The 24126-nt window shown below is 34.6% G+C and overlaps 1 protein-coding gene across 2 annotated transcripts in view; it reads right to left on the bottom strand.

Moving 5' to 3' along the window:
• ADK (adenosine kinase) overlaps positions 1 to 24126 on the bottom strand; it is a 561731-nt gene that overhangs the window by 376079 nt on the left and 161526 nt on the right. For both annotated transcript variants that reach the window (XM_012460167.2, XM_012460168.2), the window contains exon 4: positions 12882 to 12960. In XM_012460167.2, the coding sequence (XP_012315590.1) occupies positions 12882 to 12960 (79 nt within the window). The remainder of the gene's footprint in view (positions 1 to 12881; positions 12961 to 24126) is intronic.

Genomic DNA, 24126 nt, shown 5'->3' with positions numbered 1-24126 from the left:
TCTATTTTGTTTGTCTTCTGGAAAACATAATTAAATTATTCTGGCCTTGCTATTTCAATTTAAGTAAAATAACTTGCACAATCTTGATTATTTGTATTAATCATAAATCACTCCATTTTACTTAAGAGTATCATGTTTGTGAGAAAAAAATATCAAAAGAGGTTTTCAAAACCCAAAGCATTATACAAAACTTCCAAAACACATTGTGGTATATAAAATTAAATTTTAGCCATTTCCTTCCATCTATAAGAAGCAAAACATAGCCAGAGTAGTTTATTTTGTACTTTTATATCAGTATACTGGTTACAATACTGGTGTAAAATATTAGCTACATAATTTCTGGCATTAAATTATTCCAATAGCTCAAAACAATTATGTATAAAAGAAATGAAAACCAAAAAAAGTTCAAATAGAAACTAGAAATATAAATTGGGAGTAGGAAGGTACAGGGACTACAGAAAACAAGAATTAAAAACAATGTCTGAAAGTTATTTTATTATTATTTTTTTTTGAGATGGAGTTTCGCTCTTGTTACCCAGGCTGGAGTGCAATGGCGCGATCTCAGCTCACCGCAACCTCCGCCTCCTGGGTTCAGGCAATTCTCCTGCCTCAGCCTCCTGAGTAGCTGGGATTACAGGCACGCACCACCATGCCCAGCTAATTTTTTGTATTTTTAGTAGAGACGGGGTTTCACCATGTTGACCAGGATGGTCTCGATCTCTTGACCTCGTGATCCACCCGCCTCGGCCTCCCAAAGTGCTGGGATTACAGGCGTGAGCCACCGCGCCTAGCCCTTATCCTGTTATTTTAATAGTCATTGTTGCTTCAAAACATGGTGGTTATAAATAAGAAATACTATCTCACGTAGTTTTGGTGAGTCAGTAATTGGGAGCCACAGTTCTCTCTTGGGGTATCTCATCAGGCTGTAGTCAGTTAAGTAAGGCAAGGATCCAGTAATCTGATGATTTGACTGGGGCTGGCTCACTTACATGGCCAGCATATTAGTGCTGGTTGCTGCTGGAAGGCTTATGTTCCTGCCCATGTGGGTCTCTTCATAGGCTGACTGAGTATCCTCAAGACACAGCAGATGAATTCCCCATTATGGGTATCCCAAGAAAAAATAATGTAGAAGTAATGATGCCTTTAATGATCTAGCCTCAGAAATAGCAGACCATCATTACATACATTCTACTTGTTAGAAGCAAGTTGCTAAGTCTGGGCCATATTCAAGAGTAGGGAAATTAGGCTCCACCTTTTCAATGGAGGAGTATTAAAGAACTTGTGAACATGCTTTTAAAGAATCAAAATGGGCCAGATGCAGTGACTCATGTGGGCAATTCTAGTGCTTTGGGAGGCAGGGGCAGGAGGATTACTTGAGGTCAGGCATTTCAAACCAGCCTGGGAAACAAAGTAAGATCCCATATCTGCCATTCACACAAAAAATTTTTTAATTAGCTGGGTGTGGGGGTTCATGTCTGTAGTCCTAGGTATTTGAGGGGCTGAGGCACAAGGATCCTTGAGACCAGGAGTTCAAGGCTGAAATAAGCTGTGATTGTGCCCCTGCACTACAGCCTGAGCAACCAAGCAAGACCCAATCAAAAACTAAAATGAAAAATAGGCCAACTCTTGGTTCACTGCCTCTGAGCTGCCTTGCTCCACAAAGAGTAATAAAAAATAATAATAATAATATTAATAATATTATGAAATTAAAACCAAAAGATTCTGTAGAATCTTTAAATTCTGTGAAAGACAAACTGACAAAAGAGTGCTAAGATATGGTCATGTGCAGTGGCTCATTCCTGTAATCCCAGCACTTTGGGAGGCCGAGGTCAGGAGTTTGAGACCAGCCTGACCAACAAAGTGAAACTCATCTCTATTAAAATACAAAAAAATTAGCTGGATGTGGTGGCAGGCACCTGTAACCCCAGCTACTTGGGAGGCTGAGGCAGGAGAATTGCTTGAAACTGGGAGGCAGAGGTTTCAGTGAGCCAAGATCGTGCCATTGTACTCTAGCTTGAGCAACAGAGCAAGGCTCTGTCTCAAAAAAAAAAAAAGAGGAAGAAGAAAAGAAAAAGAAGAGTCCTGAGATATTTCACTTTACGAAATGGCAACATACACTTCAATCAAAGATAAAACATTTGTTGACCTCTAAAATCCAACCCATAATACTGTGATTCTGTCACAACAGGCAGAGCAGCAGTAAGGAATATATAACCAAAAATAGCTTTAGAAATATCAGGGAATACTAATTTAGGACTGTTTTTGCAGCTGGCTTTTCCAAAGCAATTCATCAATGTGTATCACCTACTTTGTAAATACTTTGTGAAAATAATGAAAAATTAGGCCAGGCACAGTGGCTCACACCTGTAATCCCAGCACTTTGGAAGGCCAAAGTGGGTAGACTGCTTGAGCCCAGGAGTTCAAGACCAGCCTGGACAATATAGCAAAACCTTGCCTCTATTTTAAAATAAAATAATAATTTAAAAAGTACTTATTAAACAACAAAAACTTTAATGATGATGGTGAAATCTAATAATATCTATATAATAATTCTTTTATGTGCTCGTACTTTACATACTATTATATATTATTCACATCTTCAATTTACAGTATATAAATGAGCAAAGTGAAGCACAGAACAACTGAGTAAACTTACCTACGGTCATACAGAGCAAGTAAGAAGTTTGTCATGTACCTCCAAAAATATGGTTCCCAGAACTATGCACTACACTTAGAAAATGTAGCTTATTTTCCCTGATTTGGAACACTCTTTGTACATTAAGACTGCATTTGGTGGCTCTGCGAAACTATGATGTCAACTGAGTGTACCTTAAAACACAAAGCAAAATGACTTTTCTTTCAAATGGACATAAAATTGAAATTATGTAAACACACATACTCTCACACACAATTTAAGTAAAATGAAAGGTTACCATCATTGTTTTCTTTATTTTTCAATTTTCTAACATGTTTCCTATAAATTTAGTAATATCATTAAAAAATTTTTAAGTAATCCCAAAGATAGGAGAACGTGAGAGGTAAATTGTAAATATGCCACAACTTCTTAGAGGCCAGGTTTAATGATCTGTAAAAGAGTCTAAAAGAAGAATTTGCTTCTCTACCTATATATAGCCTCTCCATAAGCCCTGTCAAATCAGAAGCTTTGTACATCTTCTGAGCACTTTACATTATTTGTAGCCATTGCTGCTACAAAGTTAAGATTCATCCCTTAAGAACTTAAAAGAGATGGCTAGGAATAGACAGTTCCTGCTTTAAAAAATTACAACACTGACTACAGTATTAGTGACTGATTTTTCACATATACTAAAGCTTTCCTTAAGGTAGAATTAAATCCATAAGTTTTAAAAAGGGAAAATTATCTATTTCAAATAATTTAAAGAAGTGTTCTATATAAAATTTTTTATCATTAAAGGCACATGACACATGTATTAATACATAAATGTTTCGCAGAAATTTTACTTTTCAGTTTCCCAATATTTTTTACTTCATCACATATTTCAAATATTAATCCTATGTTGGTTACAGCAGTTTACCTGAAAAGCATTTCATAGATTTTTTTTTCAAGAGACAGGGCCCCACTGTGTTGCCCAGGCTAGAATACAATGGCTATTCACAGGCACAATCATAGCATACTGCAGCCTCAAACTCCTGGCCTCAAGTGATCCTCCCATCTCAACTTCCTGAGTAGTAGCATTAATTCAAATGTAAGTTAGAAAATCAATACAATTAAATATTTTCTTTGGCTGGGCACAGTGGCTCCCAGCACTTTGGGAGGCCGAGACGGGTGGATCAGGAGGCCAAGAGATGGAGACATCCTGGCCAACATGGTGAAACCTCATCTCTCCTAAAAATACAAAAATTAGCTGGGCATGGTGGTGCATGCCTGTAGTCTCAGCTAGTTGGGAGGCTGAGATAGGAGAATCACTTGAACCAGGGAGGCGGAGGTTGCAGTGAGCCGAGATAATGCGACTGCACTCTAGCCTGGCAACAGAGTGAGACTCCGTCTCAAAAAAAAAAGAAGAGAGAGAAAAAGACATAAAGTTTCTTTGCTTTCAAAAAAAATGGTAGCTGACAATACCACTGTATAATTAAAATGGCAAAGACCATCCTTGTCAACCAATTAACAAATGAAACTCTCAGAAAAGTCTGAGTTTAATTTTCATTTCGAATAAATGAATATACCATCCATAGGATAAAAAAAAGTTTCTGAATTCCAATTTCAAAATAGAATTAAAAGCAATAGACTTTTATCCCCTTGATGAAATTAGGTCCTATTGCTTGTACTATTTCTTACTGAAGCTTTATTTGTTTTGCTTTTGGACAGAAAAACACAATTTCAAATTGTACCCACGTTTAAGGTCATACCCAGGAAAAATGCATGACATTAGGCCCACAAGAGTAGAGATATGTCATTCTTTTATGAAGTGGATACATGCGATATGTGTAGATTTATATCGGACAACTGCAGAGCACAACCATAACTACTGAGACAGAACTGAAAGCATGTTATCATTAATAGTAGTAAAACAATTTCTTAATATAATGCATAAAACAAGGTAGGAAGAAAGAAGAGGGAAAGGAAGGGGAAGGGTAGGAGGAGAAGGGAAGGGGATGAGAGGAAGGGAGGAAGAGGAGAAAGAAGGGAAGGGGAGAGGAGAGGTAAAGGGAAGAAGAGAGGAGAGGAAAGGAGAGAGGCAAGGGAAGGAGAGAGGAAGATAAGGGAGGAAGGAAAAAATGAAATACTGATTTTTCTTTACATTAAAGAATCTGATCTAAGTTAGAATTATTTCACAAACACTTCAAAAATATAATTGAGGACAGAAAGCCACTGCTTCCTTCATCTTATTTTAGCTACAAAAACTTTACAACCTAATTTGAAAGGGAAAGAGATCAGAAAGGCAAACAAAGAAGAATATTAATTCATATTTAAACTTTAAAAACTATATGGAAGTATCACGATTTGAATAGTCAACCTTATTTTTAGGGTCTATGTTATTTAAAATTATTCACTAGTCATTAAATTGGCAGAATTAGTACTTACTACTTTCTTAAATGACACAAAGAATTGACAAGACTGTGTTGCATCACCATCTGCCACATCCTGCTATAATTATAAATACAGTTGTGCTACTGACATTTTTACAACTGCTCCAGGTGAAAGTATTTAAGCAGAGAATTCTCTTTATCACTTTAATGTCATTTCTTCTTTTTAAATTTACATCTGGACTGTTCCAATGCGCATAAGTATGTCTCATTAAAACCTGTTAACCTCTAACTAGCTTTTCTAGGTAAAATAGGTCACAAACAAATTTAATATGAAAAAACTTTAAAAATTAACTTTTTTTCAAAAAAGATCTCAAAATAAATAAACAACATGAGGCCTTTGACTTAAATCAATTTTAACTTCTAAATACTATAATGCAATTAATGTTACACCAACTGGTAGTTCTTGAAATGCTAGCTTTACAATTTTGAGTTTAATATGTTTGTATTTCATTCAAACATAATTCCTGAAACTTCTTTAATGTTTTTAAAAACTAATTTTACACAGGATTTTGGAAATCTTTAAAATACAATTATGAACACTAGTTTATTATGTGATGGTTTACATCAAGAAAACAATTAAAAGCATCCCCCTGAGATGTATAAAAGATAAACACATTGGCATTTAGGCAGTCCTCTCAAACTTTAATTAAAAAATGACACAACAACATGGTTAAAATTTTACTGGAAGTTAAATACAAACATGGAGGCTTATCTAACTGGAAGAGATATGAAAAACTGGAAGACTGAATGTAAGTCAATAAACATAAAAGCATATTAGAAATTATAAGACAGAAATAAAAATCTGCTCAAGAGAAGACCAAGCTAAATGTCTTGAGGATTATTTGAGCCCAGGAGTTGGAGACCAGTGTGGGTAATATGGCAAAATCCCATCTCTACAAAGAGAGATTTTTTTTTTTTAAAGTTAAAAATTAGGCAGGTTTGGTGGTGTGCACCTATAGTCCCAACTACTCAGGAGGCTGAGGAAGAAGAATTCTTTGAGCCCAGGAGGTCAAGGATGTAGAGAGCTGTGATCACACTACTGCACTCTAGCCTGGGTGGCAGAGTGAGACTCTGTCTCAAAAAAAAAAAAAAAAAAATCCATACAGCCTCAATGTTATGATAATTACAGGGAAAAAAAATAATTCAAATGATGACCTGCTTATATCCCAGTTAACAAAGAATAAGAAAGTATTTAAAATTTTTAAGATGCCCAGGATATACCCCAAGATGGCATTTTTTAAAATAAATTTAAAAATACTATAGATAAATTAAATTGCAGGAAACTTAAAAACAAGTGAATTTATAACAAAACAAATAGAAATACTTCATGTAGCTCACCATTAAGCTTTTGAAAAATTCAGTAAGTCACATAATACTATAAATCTCCAAGGAACAAAAAAGTATCTAGGCACCATGGAAAACTGTCATCCCTGGGAAGCATGAATGAAAGAGTCCATTTACTGATAACTGTATTTAAAGTGATGCATATTCGACACTCTCTTTGACAACCTACAATTATTTCCAAATTGAAGAGAGTAAGAAGTAGAGAAAGCATGTGAAACACTACTCAAAATCTCTAACACTTAGAGAAGTAAAAATTGAAGTCTCTCAGGATGAGAGAAAAATCTCCAGTAAAAATAGCAAGCTGAGGTTACTAGCTAGAACAGCAGGATTCTATTTCTGCTTTGTTTAGTTACTCACCATAGTGTTTTTTTCTATCTTATCTAACTAGAAGCCTTATCATTGAACGATCATTGCAGACCAACATATTATGAGAATGCCAGAAAGAAAACAGGAAGAAAATAACAGAAGCTTCCCAACTTTGATGAAATACATGAATCTACACATCCAAGCATGAACCTGAAGCATGAACTTCCAAAACTTCCCAACTTTGATGAAATACATGAATCTACACATCTAAGCATGAACCTGAAGCATGAACTTAATAAGCTCTAAGCAAGATAAACATAAAAATATTCAGACCAAGACACATTATAGTGAAACTGCTGAAAGACAAAGACAGGGAAAGAATTTTGAAATCAGTGAGAGAAAAGCAACTGGTCACAAGTAAGGATTCTCAATAAGATTAAGAACTGATTTTCATCAGAAACCATGTAGGCCAAAAAGCAGTGAGATGACATATTTAATATACTAAAACAAAAGCACTGTTAACCAACAATTCTATATCCAACAAAACTATCCTATAATAAAGGGGCTATTTGAGACATCCCAGATAAACAACAGCTAGGACAGTTTGTTAATAGACCTGCCCTATGCAAAATGCTAATGAGTCCTTCTGGCTGAAATGAAAGGACATTTGATAGTAACCACAAGCCATATGAAGAAGTAAAGAACTCTGGTAAAAGTAACTATATAGGTAAATGTAAATGTCAGTATCATTGAACTTTTGGTTTGTAATTACTTTTATTCTTATATGATTTAAAAGGTAAATGAATAAAACAATAATTACAAATCTATGTTAATGGGCATGCAATATACAAAGATGTAATCAATGAGAGTAACAATATAAAAGAAGAAGATGGAGATGTAAAGGAGCAAAGTGTTTGTATACTATTGAAACTATGTTGGTACTATTCAAACTAGGTTGTTATGAGTTTGAATGTTAATTGTAATTTAAATGGTAAATAACAAAAGTAACTAAAACATATACTGGAAAGAAAAGAAAGAAGGAATCAAAAAATAACCAAAAATTAACTTACTCATATTTTGTTACTCAGATAAAAAAAATTTAAAAACACATAGTTGTTATGGGCTGAACTATAAACACCCCTCCACAGACCCTCCTGCCACTATTCATATGTTGAAGCCCTAAACTCCAGTATCTCACAATGTGACTATATTTGAAGACAGGGTCTTTAACAAGGTAATTAAATTAATGATGGAAGTAAGGTAGGCTCTAATCCAATCTCACTGGTGTCCTTATAAGAAGACATTAGGGAACACAGAGCGACTCTAGGGGTACATATGTACACAGAGACCACCATACAAAGAGGCAGCAAGAGGGTAGCCATCTGCAGGCCAAGAAGTGAGGCCTCTGAAGGAATCAAGGTGTCAACACTTTGATCTGGGACTGCAACACTGTGCGAAAATAAATCTTTGTTGTTTAAGCCACCTAGTCTCTGAAATTGTTAACACTGCCCTAGGAAACAAATATTGAACTTATTCATAATCATATATTATTCTGTACTATTTACTTCTGTCACATGAATGGTATTATTTAAATAAAATAACAGGAATAGCTGGTAGTGGCAATAAGTAGTAATTAACAGTAGGATAAATTCAACAAATAATATGTGAGATAATATAACAATATTTCTATTGTTTCTTTTGTTACAATAAATACAGCAATTTAACTTTTCTTAATTCTTTACTACATGATTTTTTATAGGCCATACTGTGTTTTCTTAAGATACATCCAGTGTTAGACTTTTTAAAAGAATAATATAACTACAGATGGATTAAATATTTTACCAATATTTAATTAAAAAGAACAATGTTATGCTTCTTTTGGCCTATGAAATAATAAAATCATTTTACTTTTATGTTTCCTTTCTATACTTGACTAGAGCCATTAGGTCATCCTTCTTGTATGTGTGGTAAAACTTAATACAGTCAAATGTAAAATCCACTGTGACTTACAGCTCTGATGCATCAAGCCCACATTCTTGGTGTCAGTCCAATGTGATGACATTAAGCTAAACATCGTCTCAACAAAAGCATGTAAACATAAAATACTTAGGATTCTAAATACAATCAATAATAGGTGTTTAGATATAGGAATTAGTTTATAGTTCTATAAAAATATCCATTTACCTTTTAGCTAAATGCATTGTTTTGGCATTCCAGCTCCTTAGCAGTCGTATTCCTTGTGTTTATAGATTCATTATATAGGCTTATCAGTGTTCAAAATGTCCATCACTTTAGAACACTCTGAAAGACATTGACTATCATCCTATGTTAAATTTTATCTTTCTTTCAGAAATGATTTTAAAACACCTGAATTTGAATTTGTGCTGTCAAAACTGGAATTCCTAAAAGTTACAGTTTTAGTAAAGAAACTGAAAAAAAGTTTTATTTAACTTCATTGGTTTTTTTCTATGACTTTTTAATTTGAGTTCTGAAGCACTCTTTATATATATAAAAATGAGCCATTTGGGCCAGGTGAAATGGTTCACAACTATAATCCTAGCGCTTTGGGAGGCCAAGGCAGAAGGATCACTTGAGGCCAGAAGTTCAAGACCAATCTGGGAAACATACAGAGACCCTGTCTCTATAACAAATAAATTAGCCAGGTATGGCAGGATGTCCCTATAGTCCTAGCTACTCAGAAGATGGAGGAAGGAGGATCCTTTGAGCCCAGCAGTTCAAGGCTGGAATAAGCTATGATCACACCACTCCATTCCAGCCTAGGCAACAGAGCAAGAGTCTCTGTCTCAAATAAATAAATAAATAAATAAATAAATAAATAAATAAATAAAATTATTTGGAGTTTTTTGGTATGTGTTTTTTCTAGCTACTTGTGGCCTCTTTAAAAACAGATAAAGCATACACGTTTGTTTTACCGTAATCTTTTTTTCCATTCTCATCCTCAATGTACTGCCAGATCAGAGAAGGGCATATCTTTGGTCCCATATTTTGTTAATATTGTACTGTTGGGCATCTATGTCCAGCAACAATAATAGCCACTTTTCAGGCACATATTCAAGGAGGTTATTTTATTCCATTTATTTTTCTTCTTGTGGAGACAGGGTCTCACTATGTTGCCCAGGCTGGTCTCAAAACTACTGGACTCAGTGACCCTCCTGCCTTAGCCTCTCAAAATGCTGGGATTACAGGTATGAGCCACAAGGTCCAGCCTTCTTCCATTTCTTTCAAGTCAAAAATCACAGTAAGTGCTTCTACAAATTTTTTAAAAGCTAACAAAGTAACCAAAAGTGTTCATTAAGAAAGCATCAATTATCAAACAAGCAACTCATACCCCTTTTCTTAGCAGCGTTAGATACACACTGTGCAGGACATTGAGCAGATAAGAACTTTTCACTTTCGTTAGTAAGAAGATTAGACCAAATGAAATTTACTAAAATTTACATCTGTACTGTGTATCAAATAAATCTAGAATTGTATTTGGACAAGACATCAACAATATTTGTTTTTGTTGTCCATGGTTTCATTAAAATCTTCAAGAATATGATTTGACAAATCAAAATACCTAAGAGTTTTGGAAACAATTTCCTGTTGACATAATTTGCCATATCACTTGATAAGTGAAAGTATGATTCTTAGTAAGATTAGACAGAATGAATTACCCAAAACCTCAAATTCCTTTTTTTTTTTTTTTTTGAGATAGAGTCTCGCTCTGTTGCCAGGCTGGAGCACAGCGGTGTGATCTCAGATCATTGCAACCTCCGCCTCCCGGATTCAAGCAATTCTCTTGCCTCAGCCTCCCAAGTAGCTGGAACTACAGGCATGTGCCACTACGTTCAGCTAATTTTTGTATAGTAGAGACAGGATTTCACCATGTTGGTCAGGATGGTCTTGATCTCTTGACCTCATGATCCGCCCGCCTCGGCCTCGCAAAGTGCCGAGATTACAGGTGTGAGCCACCGCACCCAGCCCTCAAATTCCTTTCATTACCTTGTTAAAGACAGAAATAAATAAACCACTACTAGAATACATTGTTAGAATGCATATGAAATATTTTAAAAAGTACAAAAAAACAAAAGTAGGCAATGACTGTTTTATTATGAGACCAGTATCAGGGAGAAAGCTGATGTTGGAAAGCTGAGGGAGAACTTAATTATATAATTAATAAACTTTTAGAAGACAGAAACTGAAGATCCCCAAGAAAGGAGACAATTTATTAGTGGACAGCCAATCGCCTCCCCATATTAGTCCATTTTCACACTACTGTAAAGAACTGCCTGAGCATGTCTGGAAAGGCCTCTGGAAATTTACAATCATGACAGAAGACAAAGGAGAAGAAAAGAATCTTCTTCACAAGGCAGCAAGAAGGAGAAGTGCCAAGCAAAGGGGTAAGAGCCCTACTTATAAAGGCATCAGATCTTGTGAAAACTCACTATCATGAGAACAGCATGAAGGAAACTGCCCCCATGATTCAACTACCTCCACCTGTTCACTCCATTGGCATGAGGGGATTATGGGGATTACAATTCAAGATGAGATTACAATTCAAGATGAGATTACAATTCAAGATGAGATTTGGGTGGGGACACAAAGCCTAACCGTATCATCTCCAGTTCTAGGAGGAGAAAAGACTAAAAAGATAGCAAAATGTGCCTTGATAAATGGAGGCTTTAGTAAATCATTCTTTTTTATTTTTTTGGAGATAGAGTCTCACTCCGTTGCCCAGGCTGGAGTGCAGTGGCACAATCTTGGCTCACTGAAACCTCTGCTGGCCGGGTTCAAGTGATTCTCCAGCCTCAACCTCACAAGTAGCTGGGATTACAGTCATATGCCACCACACATGGCTCATTTTCATATTTTTTTATTAGACACCGGGTTTCACCATGTTGGCCAGGCTAGTCTCGACCTTCTGACCTCAACTGATCCGCCCACCTCAGCATCCCAAAGTGCTGGGATGAAAGGCATGAGCCACTGTGCCCAGTGGTAAATCATACTTTTTCTATTACTCTGGAAGCTCATAAAGTGGCCACCAGGATGTTTTACCAAAAACAATACAAATCAATTGACAATACAAAGACTCAAACCACTTCATATTAATGACCATTTTAAAGAGTCATTTTTACAAAATATTTTTAAACTACGATTAAATTTGAGCTTGGAAGTATGTGGAATAATCATACTATATGTCTAAATCAACTAAGAGTTACTTGAAAAGAAATCATTCTGGATTTTGTCAATTTTCCACTTTTCCAGTTCTTGAAGTTAATTAGAATTCAAAGGGAAAACATCAATCAATAAAAAAGAAAAAAGGAATCTAGTGTAGCAGAACTGACATATGATTGCAATGAGCAGAATTCTGAGCTAGCTTCAAACTGCAGAGGTAAGAACTAGAGATATGTAAAACGAAGATTAAACTCTCTCAATCAAGATTAGGTTAAGCTGTTAACTCAAAGAGTATATGTCTAAATGGGTTTATTCAATTACTCATTGGAAGATATGGGAATAGAGACAGATACATGGATTCACAAAAGATATACACCGGTATAGATATATAGATGCATATACATATCAACCAACATATATGTCTATATACAGATATTTAGGTATGAATCTATGTATGTATATTTATGTATACAGATATCTATATATAATACAGAGCAATTTGTACTGTCTTGTGGCAGAAACGTCCTTTCTAAGGAGGACATGAAGGAAACAAAGAAGCCATAAAGTTTAATTATGTTAAAGACTTTGAAAGTTACATTAAGAACTAAAGGCACATAAGTTAGTGTACACGTAACAAGGAATAAATACTTTCCACTTATAAAATAAAAAGAATACTGTCTATAAAATATGAAGAATTGACAAATCCATAAAATACGAAAAATTATAAAATGATAGTACAGGAAACAAGTAATTTAAGTAAAAATGCAAATGAACAATAAACATATTAAAAGTTCCAGCTTATCAATAACCAAAAAAATACCAATTAAAATAACTTTTAATTAGCTGTGCAATAAATACTAAAATCCCAATTCAAAATGAACAAAACTATTCTACAGCAACACTATACAAACAGAAACAATTTTACAAAATAGACACAGGTCTAGAATCATTTTGAATCCTTTTAACTTTTAAAATAATTAACCAACCTGAGCCACTTTAATTGAATTCTGGGTAGAGCCACCAGCATGATATTCAACTTTGAATTTTTTCACAAGTTCATCAAACCTATAAGGAAATCATAGTAGAAAAAAGTAAGCTACCTTATGTGAGTTGCCACAATGTAAATTTTCTGATAATAAGAGCATTAAAACACAAATAGTGAAAAATTTTAAATTATTTATGTTGAATAAATGAATTAAAATACCATATAACAAAAATGCAAAATTTTCACATTTAAGAAATGTTTTCCATAAGTGTATAACTATAAGAATTTAAGAATTTAAAATAGACTGTCCACAATTAGCCATTAAACTAAACAGAAAGTAAAAATAATAATAATAGATTGCCAAATGGAGGTCACATGTGGCAAACTGGTTAAGTTAAAATCAGAATCCCAGTCTCAAAATTACTTGTTACTACAAACATACAGAAATCAGTGTCTATTTCTCCTCATTCTAGACAACTAAGAGATTTTCTATAGAAACTAAACAAAATTTCACTTAATGTTACCCTTGGAATCAGTTCAAGAAGTATAAAAATTATAAGACCTTACACTTCAAAAGAGATAATGAAGCATATGTTCACTTCCTCTTGCATGTTTTACTAAAGGTCAAAAAATATGTTTTAGATATAAAAAATAAACGAAAGTATAACAGCACTGCCTGTAAAGCAAGGAAAGAAAGATGCCACAAACAGACCTATCTAATTATATGAAAAGATGCAGCTAGAGAATGACACAGTTTCTATACACTAACTTAATAGTTATTGAAAATTTTTTGAAAAATCAATAGTTGGATAGATTACCTGAGTAATCAAAATGTGCCTGGGTAAAAACTAAGATAAAAAGAGAAAAGTTGAAATTTTAAAAAAATACCAAAAAACTAGATAGAAAATATAAGAGATTAAAAATATGAAATAAAAATTAAAAGGTGCGGAGAATTGATTAGGTGATCCAAAATCTATCTAACAGGAAATACAGAAACAGAAAATAGAGATTATGAAGGGTAAGAAAGAAATGTTAGGGAAAAAAAAAGGTGAAAGATAAATATCTTCAGATTTTTCCAAACATCAAGCAGTTTTACAAGGGATTAGGGACTAAGACCTATACTTGGACACATCTTGTTTAATCTCTCATATTAATATGAAACCCTAAAAGCATACAAAGTGAGAAATATTAATTAGCTTAAAAGGAATAAAAATCAGACTAACACTAAACTTTTCAAAGAATATGGGATGCTAAAAAAAAATAATGGAGTACTGTATTCTATGCTGAGAAGGGGGAAAATATTTGAAACTAGAATTCAATATGCGCTCAAACTACCAGGTTAATAAGGCAAAGTGATATTTAATAATCCTTTATCCTATGTGGAGAAAAATTACTAAGGAGATGTGCCAACCTCTCGACCCAAAAAAAACAGAAAACAGATGGAATAAGGTTAAAAGGAGAGTGGTGTATGACTTTGAAAAAGGAAACCATAAAGAAGTCAAAAGTGCCCATCATATATTACTGCATGCAAAATTCTCCCTTTCATGGAGAAAACTCCATAAATATCTCAAATGTTTCAAATCAAGTTTTTAAAAATGTTTTAAATATATTGTTGAAGTCATAAAGTGAATCAATAAAAAATCAAACTACAGCAAACAAACGTAAGAAAGAATAAAAAGGCAAAATAGTGTAAGTGCACTACATTGTTCATCTTCCAGAATAGAGTTCGCAGACATCATATAAATTTGTTAATTCAAAAAATAAGCACAACTTTATTATTTAGATTTATAAAGGTGAGCTAAAAACATTAACTTTTATTTATTTATTCATTTATTTATTTATTTATTTATTTATTTTGCTTTGTTTTGTTATTTTTTGGAGACAGAATCTTCATTACCCAGGCTGGAGTGCAGTGACGCAAACATAGCTCAATACAGCCTCCCCTTCCTGAGCTCAAGTGATCCTCCTGCCTCAGTCCCCCAAATAGCTGGGAGTATAGGTATGTGCCACCACACTTGGCTAATTTTTTTTTGTATTTTTTGTTTTTGTAGAGACACGTTTCACCATGTTGCCCGGGGTGGTCTCAAACTCCTGAGCTCAAGCAATCCTCCCACCTCAGCCTCCCAAAGTGCTAGGATTACACCATGGAGTAAGGCCCCTAAAAACATTAACTGTTAACAATATTTGCATCTCTACAGAGTCAATATGAAAAAATTTTTTTAAAACTAGTGTTTATAATTTATTTTTGTTTTTTTATAAATTTTTTTTAGGGTAAGTAAAATAAATGTGCAAATTTTTAAAAGCGAACATCTGTGTAACCACTACCCAGGTTAAGAAAAAAAACACTGACTGACTTAGAAACCCCATTATCTTATACATATCTCATATATAATATATATATATAAAAACACACACATACACACACACACACTCTGCAAGTGTCCTTATCCCATTGTTCTTTATGAATGCTTTGGCTATTCTTGGTTCTTTCAAGTCCATAAAAATTTACAACTAGTTGTCAAACTCCAAAAACTAACTTGTTAGGATTTTAACACTGATTACACTAATTCTCTATATCTATGCTGGGAAAAGTGATCTATTTCCAATATTAAATCATCAACTCCATGATTATAGGATCTCTCAAAGATTCACAATGTTTGCCACAAAGTCTGTTCATCTTTTATTATGATCACTACTTCATACTTCCTATGTTTTACTACTACTATATTGTTTAAACTTAATTTTTATTTGTGGCTGACATTTAGAAACATTCTTTGTATCAATTTTTCTAGCCAAGTTTCTAATATCTAATTAACTCCGATGATTTATCTATGTTTTAAATAAATTAAACATAATTGTCATTTGTGAATAACAACAATTTTTTCCTACCCTTTCTTGTGTTAGTACAGAAAATACAATCTCTACAATAGTATGAATAGAGGATAAATAATAGTAGTGGAAATGGAAAAACTTAGTCTTGTTCTGAATTTTGCCCTGAGAAATCCTAATGAATAGCAGAATAAGTCAATTTCCCAAAACTAGAAATCTTCAAATAAGTGTTTAATTTTCCACTTTGATTTAGTTTTACTATGTGAGTGTGTTGCTTCTACTAAAGTGTTAAAGATTTTTAAATGTTACAGATTTAAAATATATTTATGTCTATTGATAGGTATTTTCCATGTTATTTCAATAGAGAAATGTTAATTTACAAATTTTATGCACAATATAATCCTTTTTTGTGTAAACAAAATTATCCAATATACATGTCTACTGAAAATAAGCTGGAAGAATACAACCAAGGTATTAACAGTAGTTATCGCCAAATTAGGAGCAATTATGGCTCCTTTGTATATCTGTTTAGATTGTGCAATAAGCACATAAACTGTTTTGTAGTGAAAAATCAACTTCATTTTATAATAAAAGAACATAGCAATTTTCTATACAATTATTTTAAAAGAACTATATATAGAACAAAGCTGAATAAAAAGCAAGAGCAGATAAGGAAGTGATTCTGAATGAAAGAGCCAGGGAAAGTTTAACATCTGAATTGAAATTTGACAGTTAAGGGAGAAAAAAATATTCAGGGTTGAGGGAAAAACAATAAACATGACATATTCAGAAAAACCAGTTAAACATAGACTAAAATGCAAGTCAAAATCAAAGCAGTAAAAGCGGACAAAGAAAAGGTAACTATCAAGCTCATAAGTATAGACATTATTCTGAAGGCTACTAGAAATTATTAAATTCTGTTTAGCAACAGTGCGAAAAGCAGACTTTTAAAAAATGATGATAACACTGGAAGACAGAGTAAAGAGAAGCAGACCACCTGCCTTTAGAATAGCTCATACGAAAGAGAGGATAGAGAGATGAGACCAAACTAAGTAATCATTCTGAAGTTGAAGACACAGGATATGATAAAGAAGTAGAAGTAGAAGAGGGATAATTCTGAGGTTGCTAGTTTGGAAAACCAGTTGGATGGTGTTAGAAAAGAAATATAGGACAGAAGAAAATCATAAGAAGGAAAAGGAACTCCTAAGCAGCCAAGTAACAAACCAAGAAACACTTATCTTTAGTGAACTAATTGTACTGTGGCAAGACTAAAAGTTGTTTAAGATGAAAATTTATCATATCATTACATTTTATGGGAAACTTCTACATATTTTCCTTATATGACTTTTTCCACAGAAAATAAAGTATGGGGAATTTCAGTAATATATTCATTCCTTCTTACGTAGGTTGACATTCTTTGTCTGAGCAGGGTGGGCATAAAAACACATCAATCAAAAGCTTGACAGAATTGAAAGGACAGTACCTGATCCATTTTTCGACCACAATCCTATTTCCCAAGCCCAAATTAATAAAGGACATAGAACTAATAATGTTTGAAAAATGACGTTAAAAGAGGGAATGTTATTTAAATAAAATGCTAGAGGGAAACTGAATTCAGCACTTATCAAATTTCTGGATAAGACTTTCAAGTTCACAGAAGCAAACACAAAGAATAAATGTAATTATATTAAAAATTTGAAGCTTTTCTATATAAAAAAATTAACAAAAACTTTAAGTATAATAAAAAGAAAAGGAGAAGAAATGTTTAATATGAAATGGGGTATTTTTATCAAAAATAAAGTGTTCATTCAAAAGAGAAATAAAAACATTAATTTTCAGATAAGAAACAATGATAAATGTTGAAAAGTAACCAACCTCTCTTACTAGTAGTCGAACACATACAAACATTTCTTCACATTAAATACGTTGAATGTATAAATTACAACATTCAGCATTAGTAGGGATATGAAAAGCTGACATAATCATAAAGTGTTAGTGAAAGAACTCTTTTGGGCCGGCATAGTGGCTCATGTCTGTATCTCAGCATTTTGGGAGGCCCAGGTGGGAGGATTGCTTGAGGCCAGGAGATTGAGACCAGTCTGGCCAAAATGGCAAAACTCCAACTCTACCAAAAATAGAAAAATAAGCCAGGCATAGTGGCACATGCCTGTAATCCCAGCACCTCAGGAGGCTGAGATAGGAGAATTGCTTGAGCATGGAAGGTAGAGGTTGCAGTGAGCTGAGATCAAGCCATTGCACTCCAGCCTGGGTGACAGAGTAAGACCCTGTCTCAAAAACAAACAAAACAAAGAAGAAAGAAAAGAAAGGAAGGAAAAGAGGAAGGGAGGGAGGGAGGGAGGAAGAGAGGAAGGAAGGAAGAGAGGAAGAGAGGAAAGGAGGGAAGGAGGGAGGGAAGGAGGGAGGGAGGGAGGAAGAGAGGAAGGAAGAGAGGAAGAGAGGAAAGGAGGGAGGGAGGGAGGGAGGGAGAATTGCCAAAAGCTGTTCATACTACCATAATATATAATAAGGTAAAACTAAAAATATGAACATCCAAAAAACAAAGAAATGGTTAGGTAAATTATAGTAACTATCAGTAGAAGAAATTAATAAACCTTATAATATTACAATTATTTAGCTTATAAAGATATTAATGTGGTATTAAACAAACATACAAAAATGACATTAAAAATAAGAGAAGCAAATTAAGTTGAAAGCATAAAAAATGTAAGATGTAAACATTTATAGTTTATGAAAGCTGAAATATAATATGGGATGTCCTTATATTAACTGTTCAACAAAATTATCAATAAATTCATTCAATATAATTATTTTGTCTTTAAAAATTAATAGAGGTGATACAGTTTGGCTGTGTCCCCACCCAAATCTTTGCTTGAATTCTCACATGTTGTAGGAGGGACCTGGTGGGAGGTAATTAAATCATGAGGACAAGTCTTTCCTGTGTTGTTCTCATGATAGTGAATAAGTTACACAAGATCTGATGGTTTTATTTATTTATTTATTTATTTATTTATTTATTTATTTATTTATTAAGAGACAGAGTCTTGCTCTGTCTCCCAGGCTAACGCACAGTGGCGCAATCTCAGCTCACTGCAATCTCAGCCTCCCAGGTCCAGGTGATTCTCCTGTCTCAGCCTCCCAAGTAGCTGGGGTTATAGGCACATGCCACCAGACCTGGCTAATTTCTTGTACTTCAGTAGAGACGGGGTTTCACCATGTTGCCCTGGCTGGTCTCAAACTCCTGAGCTTGGGTAATCCACCTGCCTCAGCATTCCAAAGTGCTGGGATTACGTGCCCAGCTGACCTGATGGTTTTAAAAAAGAAGAGTTCCGCTGCACAAGCTCTTTGCCAGCTGCCATCCATGTAAGATGTGACTTGCTCTTCCCTGCCTTCTGCCATGATTTTGAGGCTTCCCCAGCCACACGTAACTATGAGTCCAGCTCAACCTCTTTCTTTTGTAAATTGTTGAGGCTCAAGTATGTCTTTATCAGTAGTGTGAAAACAGACTAATACAAGAGGCTACTAGGTGCAGTGGCTCCCAGCTGTAATCCTAGCACTTAGAGAAGCTGACGCAGGTAGATTCCTTGAGCCCAGGAGTTAGACACCGGCCTGGACAAAAATTAAATCTAGGTGTGGCAGTGCACATCTGTAGTTCCAGCAACTCGGGAGAATTGCTTGGGCCAGGAGTTCAAGGCTGCAGTGCCATGTTCATACCAATGCACTCCAACCTAGGTGACAGAGCAATACTCCATATCAAAATAAAAATAAAAATTAATAGACTATATCCAGAATGGCCAGGCGCGGTAGCTCACACTTGTAATCCCAGCACTTTGGGAGGCTGAGGCGGGTGGATCACAAGGCCAAGAGATCGAGACCATCCTGGTCAACATGGTGAAACCTCGACTCTACTAAAAATACAAAAAATTAGCTGGGCATGGTGGCGTGTGCCTGTAATCCCAGCTACTCAGGAGGCTGAGGCAGGAGAATTGCCTGAACCCAGGAGGCAGAGGTTGCAGTGAGCCGAGATCGCGCCATTGCACTCCAACCTGGGTAACAAGAGCGAAACTCTGTCTCAAAAAAAAAAAAGAAAAAGAAAAAGAAAATATCCAGAATGAAAATATATTAACATGCATGTGGCATTTTTATATAAGCCTTTTCTTTTTTGTTTTCTACAATTTGATCATGTTTTTATATTCACTTTATAATAAAAAATTTTATTAATGAATACTTTTTAATAAAAATTAATGTCACTGGAAAGTAATTTAGAATGTCTTGAGGACTAACATTATGGGGAAAAAAGCAAAAACAATGCCAAATCCTTTTAAAGAAGTTTTTAATAGTTGTTCTAACAGTGTTCAGAAAAATTTAAATTCTAAGTGATGTTTTCTTTCTACTCTCATATATCATGAAATACTTCATGAACAACTGATAATTGCTGGACAATTAATATGACAGCTATCTATATATCTGCTTTGATTTTGAGAAGAAAAGTATAGTAAAAAGAAGGAGAAAAGGTTTGAAAAACTAATGAATAACGTGAAAGGCAAAGCTGTGAATAAATACTAGTCTTTTGATTCTAGTTTAGTATTAAATCTCTCAAGTTATTGTACCACTTCAGACTGATAATGTATACAAGAAAAGATATCAAATGAAAATAATCTAATATAACAAAATTTAACGTTGGCCAAGTGCGGTGGCTCATGCCTGTAATACCAGCACTTTGGGAGGCCAAGACAGCAGATCACTTGAGGTCAGGAGCTAGAGACCAGCCTGGCCGACATGGTGAGACCCCACCTCTACTAAAAATACAAAAATATTAACTAGGCGTGGTGGTACATGCCTGTAATCCCAGCTACTCAGGAGGCTGAGACAGGAGAATCACTTGAACCCAGGAGGCAGAGGTTGCACTGAGCTGAGATTGCACCACTGCACTCCAACCTGGGCAACGAGCGAGATCCTGTCTCAAAAAAAAAGATGTAAATTCTACTAAAACAAAGATAGCACTGACACACTGACTTCTAGTAAAATAACAATAGTGCTGATGATCATAAGCATGCTATTGGCATGCTTTAACACACTGGAAGCTCAAAATAATCCTGAGACAAATAAGATAAATACCATTACCCTAATTTTCTAAGATACAAGTTTAAGAGTTTTGGTGACTTGCCTTTTAAACATTTTATTTTAAATGTACAGTTTGAGCCCTGTAGAAAGGCTGAAGGAATAACACAATCAACACCTGTATACATTTTACCAAGACTCACCAATTTTTAACATTTTATACATGTTTTATTCTTTTCTCTATAGATACATAGATATTTAGTTTTTCCAAATAATTTGAGTAGGTTGTACATATCATCAACGCACTCCAACACCACTGTCTTCTCCCTTTCCATTATGTACCTCCCTTTTTCCACAGTGAGATCCCCCGCTCTGAGGTCCAGGGCAGAGCTTAGTTCCCTCTACTGGACAAGCCATTAACTGAAGTGGACTGGGGATGGTACACTGGGAAGAAGGCCTACCTGATCCTCCTGCCTGTCTAAAACACAGGCCTAGGACCTCTGTTGAGTTTTACTTTTCAGCAGTGATGGTATTTGTTACTGATCTACATTTCACACACTCCCCTCCTCATTTTTTCAGTCTCTTAAACCTCCCCACTACCTCTGCTCTCCAGATGTACATACTTAAAGCAGCAGAATGAATGTTGGAATATGATGTTTATAACTCTGGTTATAAGAAATTTGAATTCTTACTATGTTCTGTCTCCTAGCAATTTTGAAGGTATAGCTTATTTGTGACTTTAATTATATCTGTTGTTTTGGGAAAGATGGGAAAATTTAGATTCATTATCCTCTAAGTCCAGTTTAAATGGCTTTTGATGGTACAAATGGCAGCCTAAAAACTGGAAAATCAGGCCGGACGAGGTGGTTCACACCTGTAATCCCAGCACTTTGGGAGGCCAAGTTGGGCAGATCACCTAAAGGTCAGGAGTTTGAGATCAGCCTGGCCAACATGGTGAAACCCCAACTCTAGTAAAAAAAATAGAAAAATTAGCTGGGTGTGGTGGTGGGCACCTGTAATCCCAGCTACTCAAGAGGCTGAGGCAGGTGAATCACCTGAACCCAGGAGGCAGAGGTTGCAGTGAGCCGAGATCGTGCCACTACACTCCAACCTGGGCAACAGAACGAGACTCTGACTCAAAAAAAAAAAAAAAAGGAAAATCAACACAGTAATGAAAATAGAAATATGCAGAATTAAATACCTTGTGGTTGGAAACTAACTGAACTACTTTTAAATAAAAGGCAACTGTTGTCAGTTATATTTAGGATGCATCTAGAAAATGTATCCTAAAAAGCTAGGAAAAAAAACAAAAGAAAAAGTAAAGAGAACAATAAGAAATACAAAAGGGAGAGAAGAAAGTTTAAAACACAAGTAACGCTTTAATTTTTAATGTGTCATTTTTCTCCTTATCTGACATGAAGAAATAAAAAAGACTTCATGATTATACCCTTTAACATGACACTGTTTAATCCTATATAAGTACTTATAAATAAGATATAAGAAGAATAATGAACAGGAGAATGTTTACAAAACCAACACTTTACAACTTCTAGTCCTATCTAAGGGTAATTGCTTTCCATTTTCACAGAAACTAAAGCCACTATGTTATTTCAAACTCAGGGGGAAGGGAGGGAGAAAGGGAAAGAGGGAGAGAGGGAAAAAGCGGGGGAGAGAGGGAGAGAGGGAGAGAAGTGGGGGGAAGCGAGCACGTGAGAGTGTGTGCTCAGCATATTATCAGAAGAAGAAAGAAGATCTGATGTTGTGTTAATATCAGCACAGCATGGAAACAACATGAACAATTTTTGAACATTTCATAGACTGATGTATGAAGGATATAATATGTAATTAAAATCTTTACGGTGAAATTCCAAAAATTTAACTTCCTTAAGAAAGCATTCATAACTGCCAAGTAGAATTTCTGATGTTCTTCCTTAAACTTCTCATCTAAACAAATAATAAATAATAAACGTAAGTAATTTTAAACAGGTTATACTTATTAAGATCAAATGCTAATAGAATAATACAGGGGAAAAAATCCATAGGCAAATTGTAAAATTCAAAGCTTTGAAATCTTTTACCACAAATGTTTGGTGAGGTTTTAAAAAACTCAAATGTCAGTTTGATAAAAGCCAAAAGAACATTTTCCACATGTGTTTATATTTAAGCATATTTTTAAAAGATGGAAAAAGTAACAGTCATTGAAAACTAAGGTTAAGCTATTGGTTTATAAGAATTGTAATTTAAAGATATTTCTTGAACCTCTAATTTTATTTTCTTTGATAAGAAAGCAATTTTAAGATGTATTGCTTAACTAAGCCCTTGTTCAATTCTAATATGTTTACAGGTTTAATTATTCCCATTTATAACTCTGAAGTGAAGATTGTTGCACCTGAGATAATCAAATATACTGCTGAAAAGCATTTTGCATATAAGTATAGATGATTAAAAAATGAATTATTCCTAAATTTAGATGCGTGATATGTGTATGAGGTTTCTACCCATTGTAGGAACACAACAAAACTTTACTAAACCAATTTATGATTTTCATTAAATAGTAACTGGCTATTTAGTTTTAAATCATAAAAGAAAAAGTCATATGTACGAAAAAGAAAAATACAGGACAGGGGTTCTCAAAATTAGATGGGAAATCTCATGGTAAGCCTAGAGCATCACCCACATGTCCAAAGGCAGGTAGTTCCAAAACACAAATTATACGCCCCACCTCCCTTACTGGTTGGCCTTCGGCTGTTATTTCTACCAGAAAGTCCATGGTTATAATGGGCCTGAGTTTATCTGATCATAGAAATATTCCAAAAACATATGTATTAGATATGGAGAGAGAGTAGTTAAGCAATAACTAGCTAATCATTTCTCTCTACCAAACTTTAAAAAGTATCATTCATCAGAAATACTCAAACATCTAAAATCTCTTATCAAAACATAACATATGGAGCTTCCAATTCTGTGTAGCATATACAGCATCACAGCCAACATTCCTACTGATGACACCTAGGAAGGCCATATAAATCATAAATGATATTGTTAATGGTACCAAAGAGCTATGAAGCAACAAGGACAGAGTGGATAAATTTCCAGAGATGTGAGACCTGTTCACAGGGGCAGGCCAGAACTGGCAGCTTTTTGTTCTACCTGCCAACATTTGCAGTCAGAACCATGAAGACAGAGAAACAAAATTTGACATTTCCCAAACCTAATACACACAGCTAGTTTGTCCCAAAACACATTTGCTGAATTCTGAAACTGAATGCTAAGTTAAAGAGGTTAACTAAGATACTCCCAAAAGCAGAAAGTTCTCTAAGTCTAGCAGTGCTTATAAA

Source organism: Aotus nancymaae, unplaced genomic scaffold (genome assembly GCF_030222135.1).
Source record: "Aotus nancymaae isolate 86718 unplaced genomic scaffold, 86718_ANA_hifiasm-v0.15.2.pri h1tg000010l, whole genome shotgun sequence".
In the NCBI taxonomy this organism is placed as follows: Eukaryota; Metazoa; Chordata; class Mammalia; order Primates; family Aotidae; genus Aotus; species Aotus nancymaae.
Note: the sequence above shows the minus strand (reverse complement) of the source record. Positions and strands in the feature narration are given on the sequence as shown.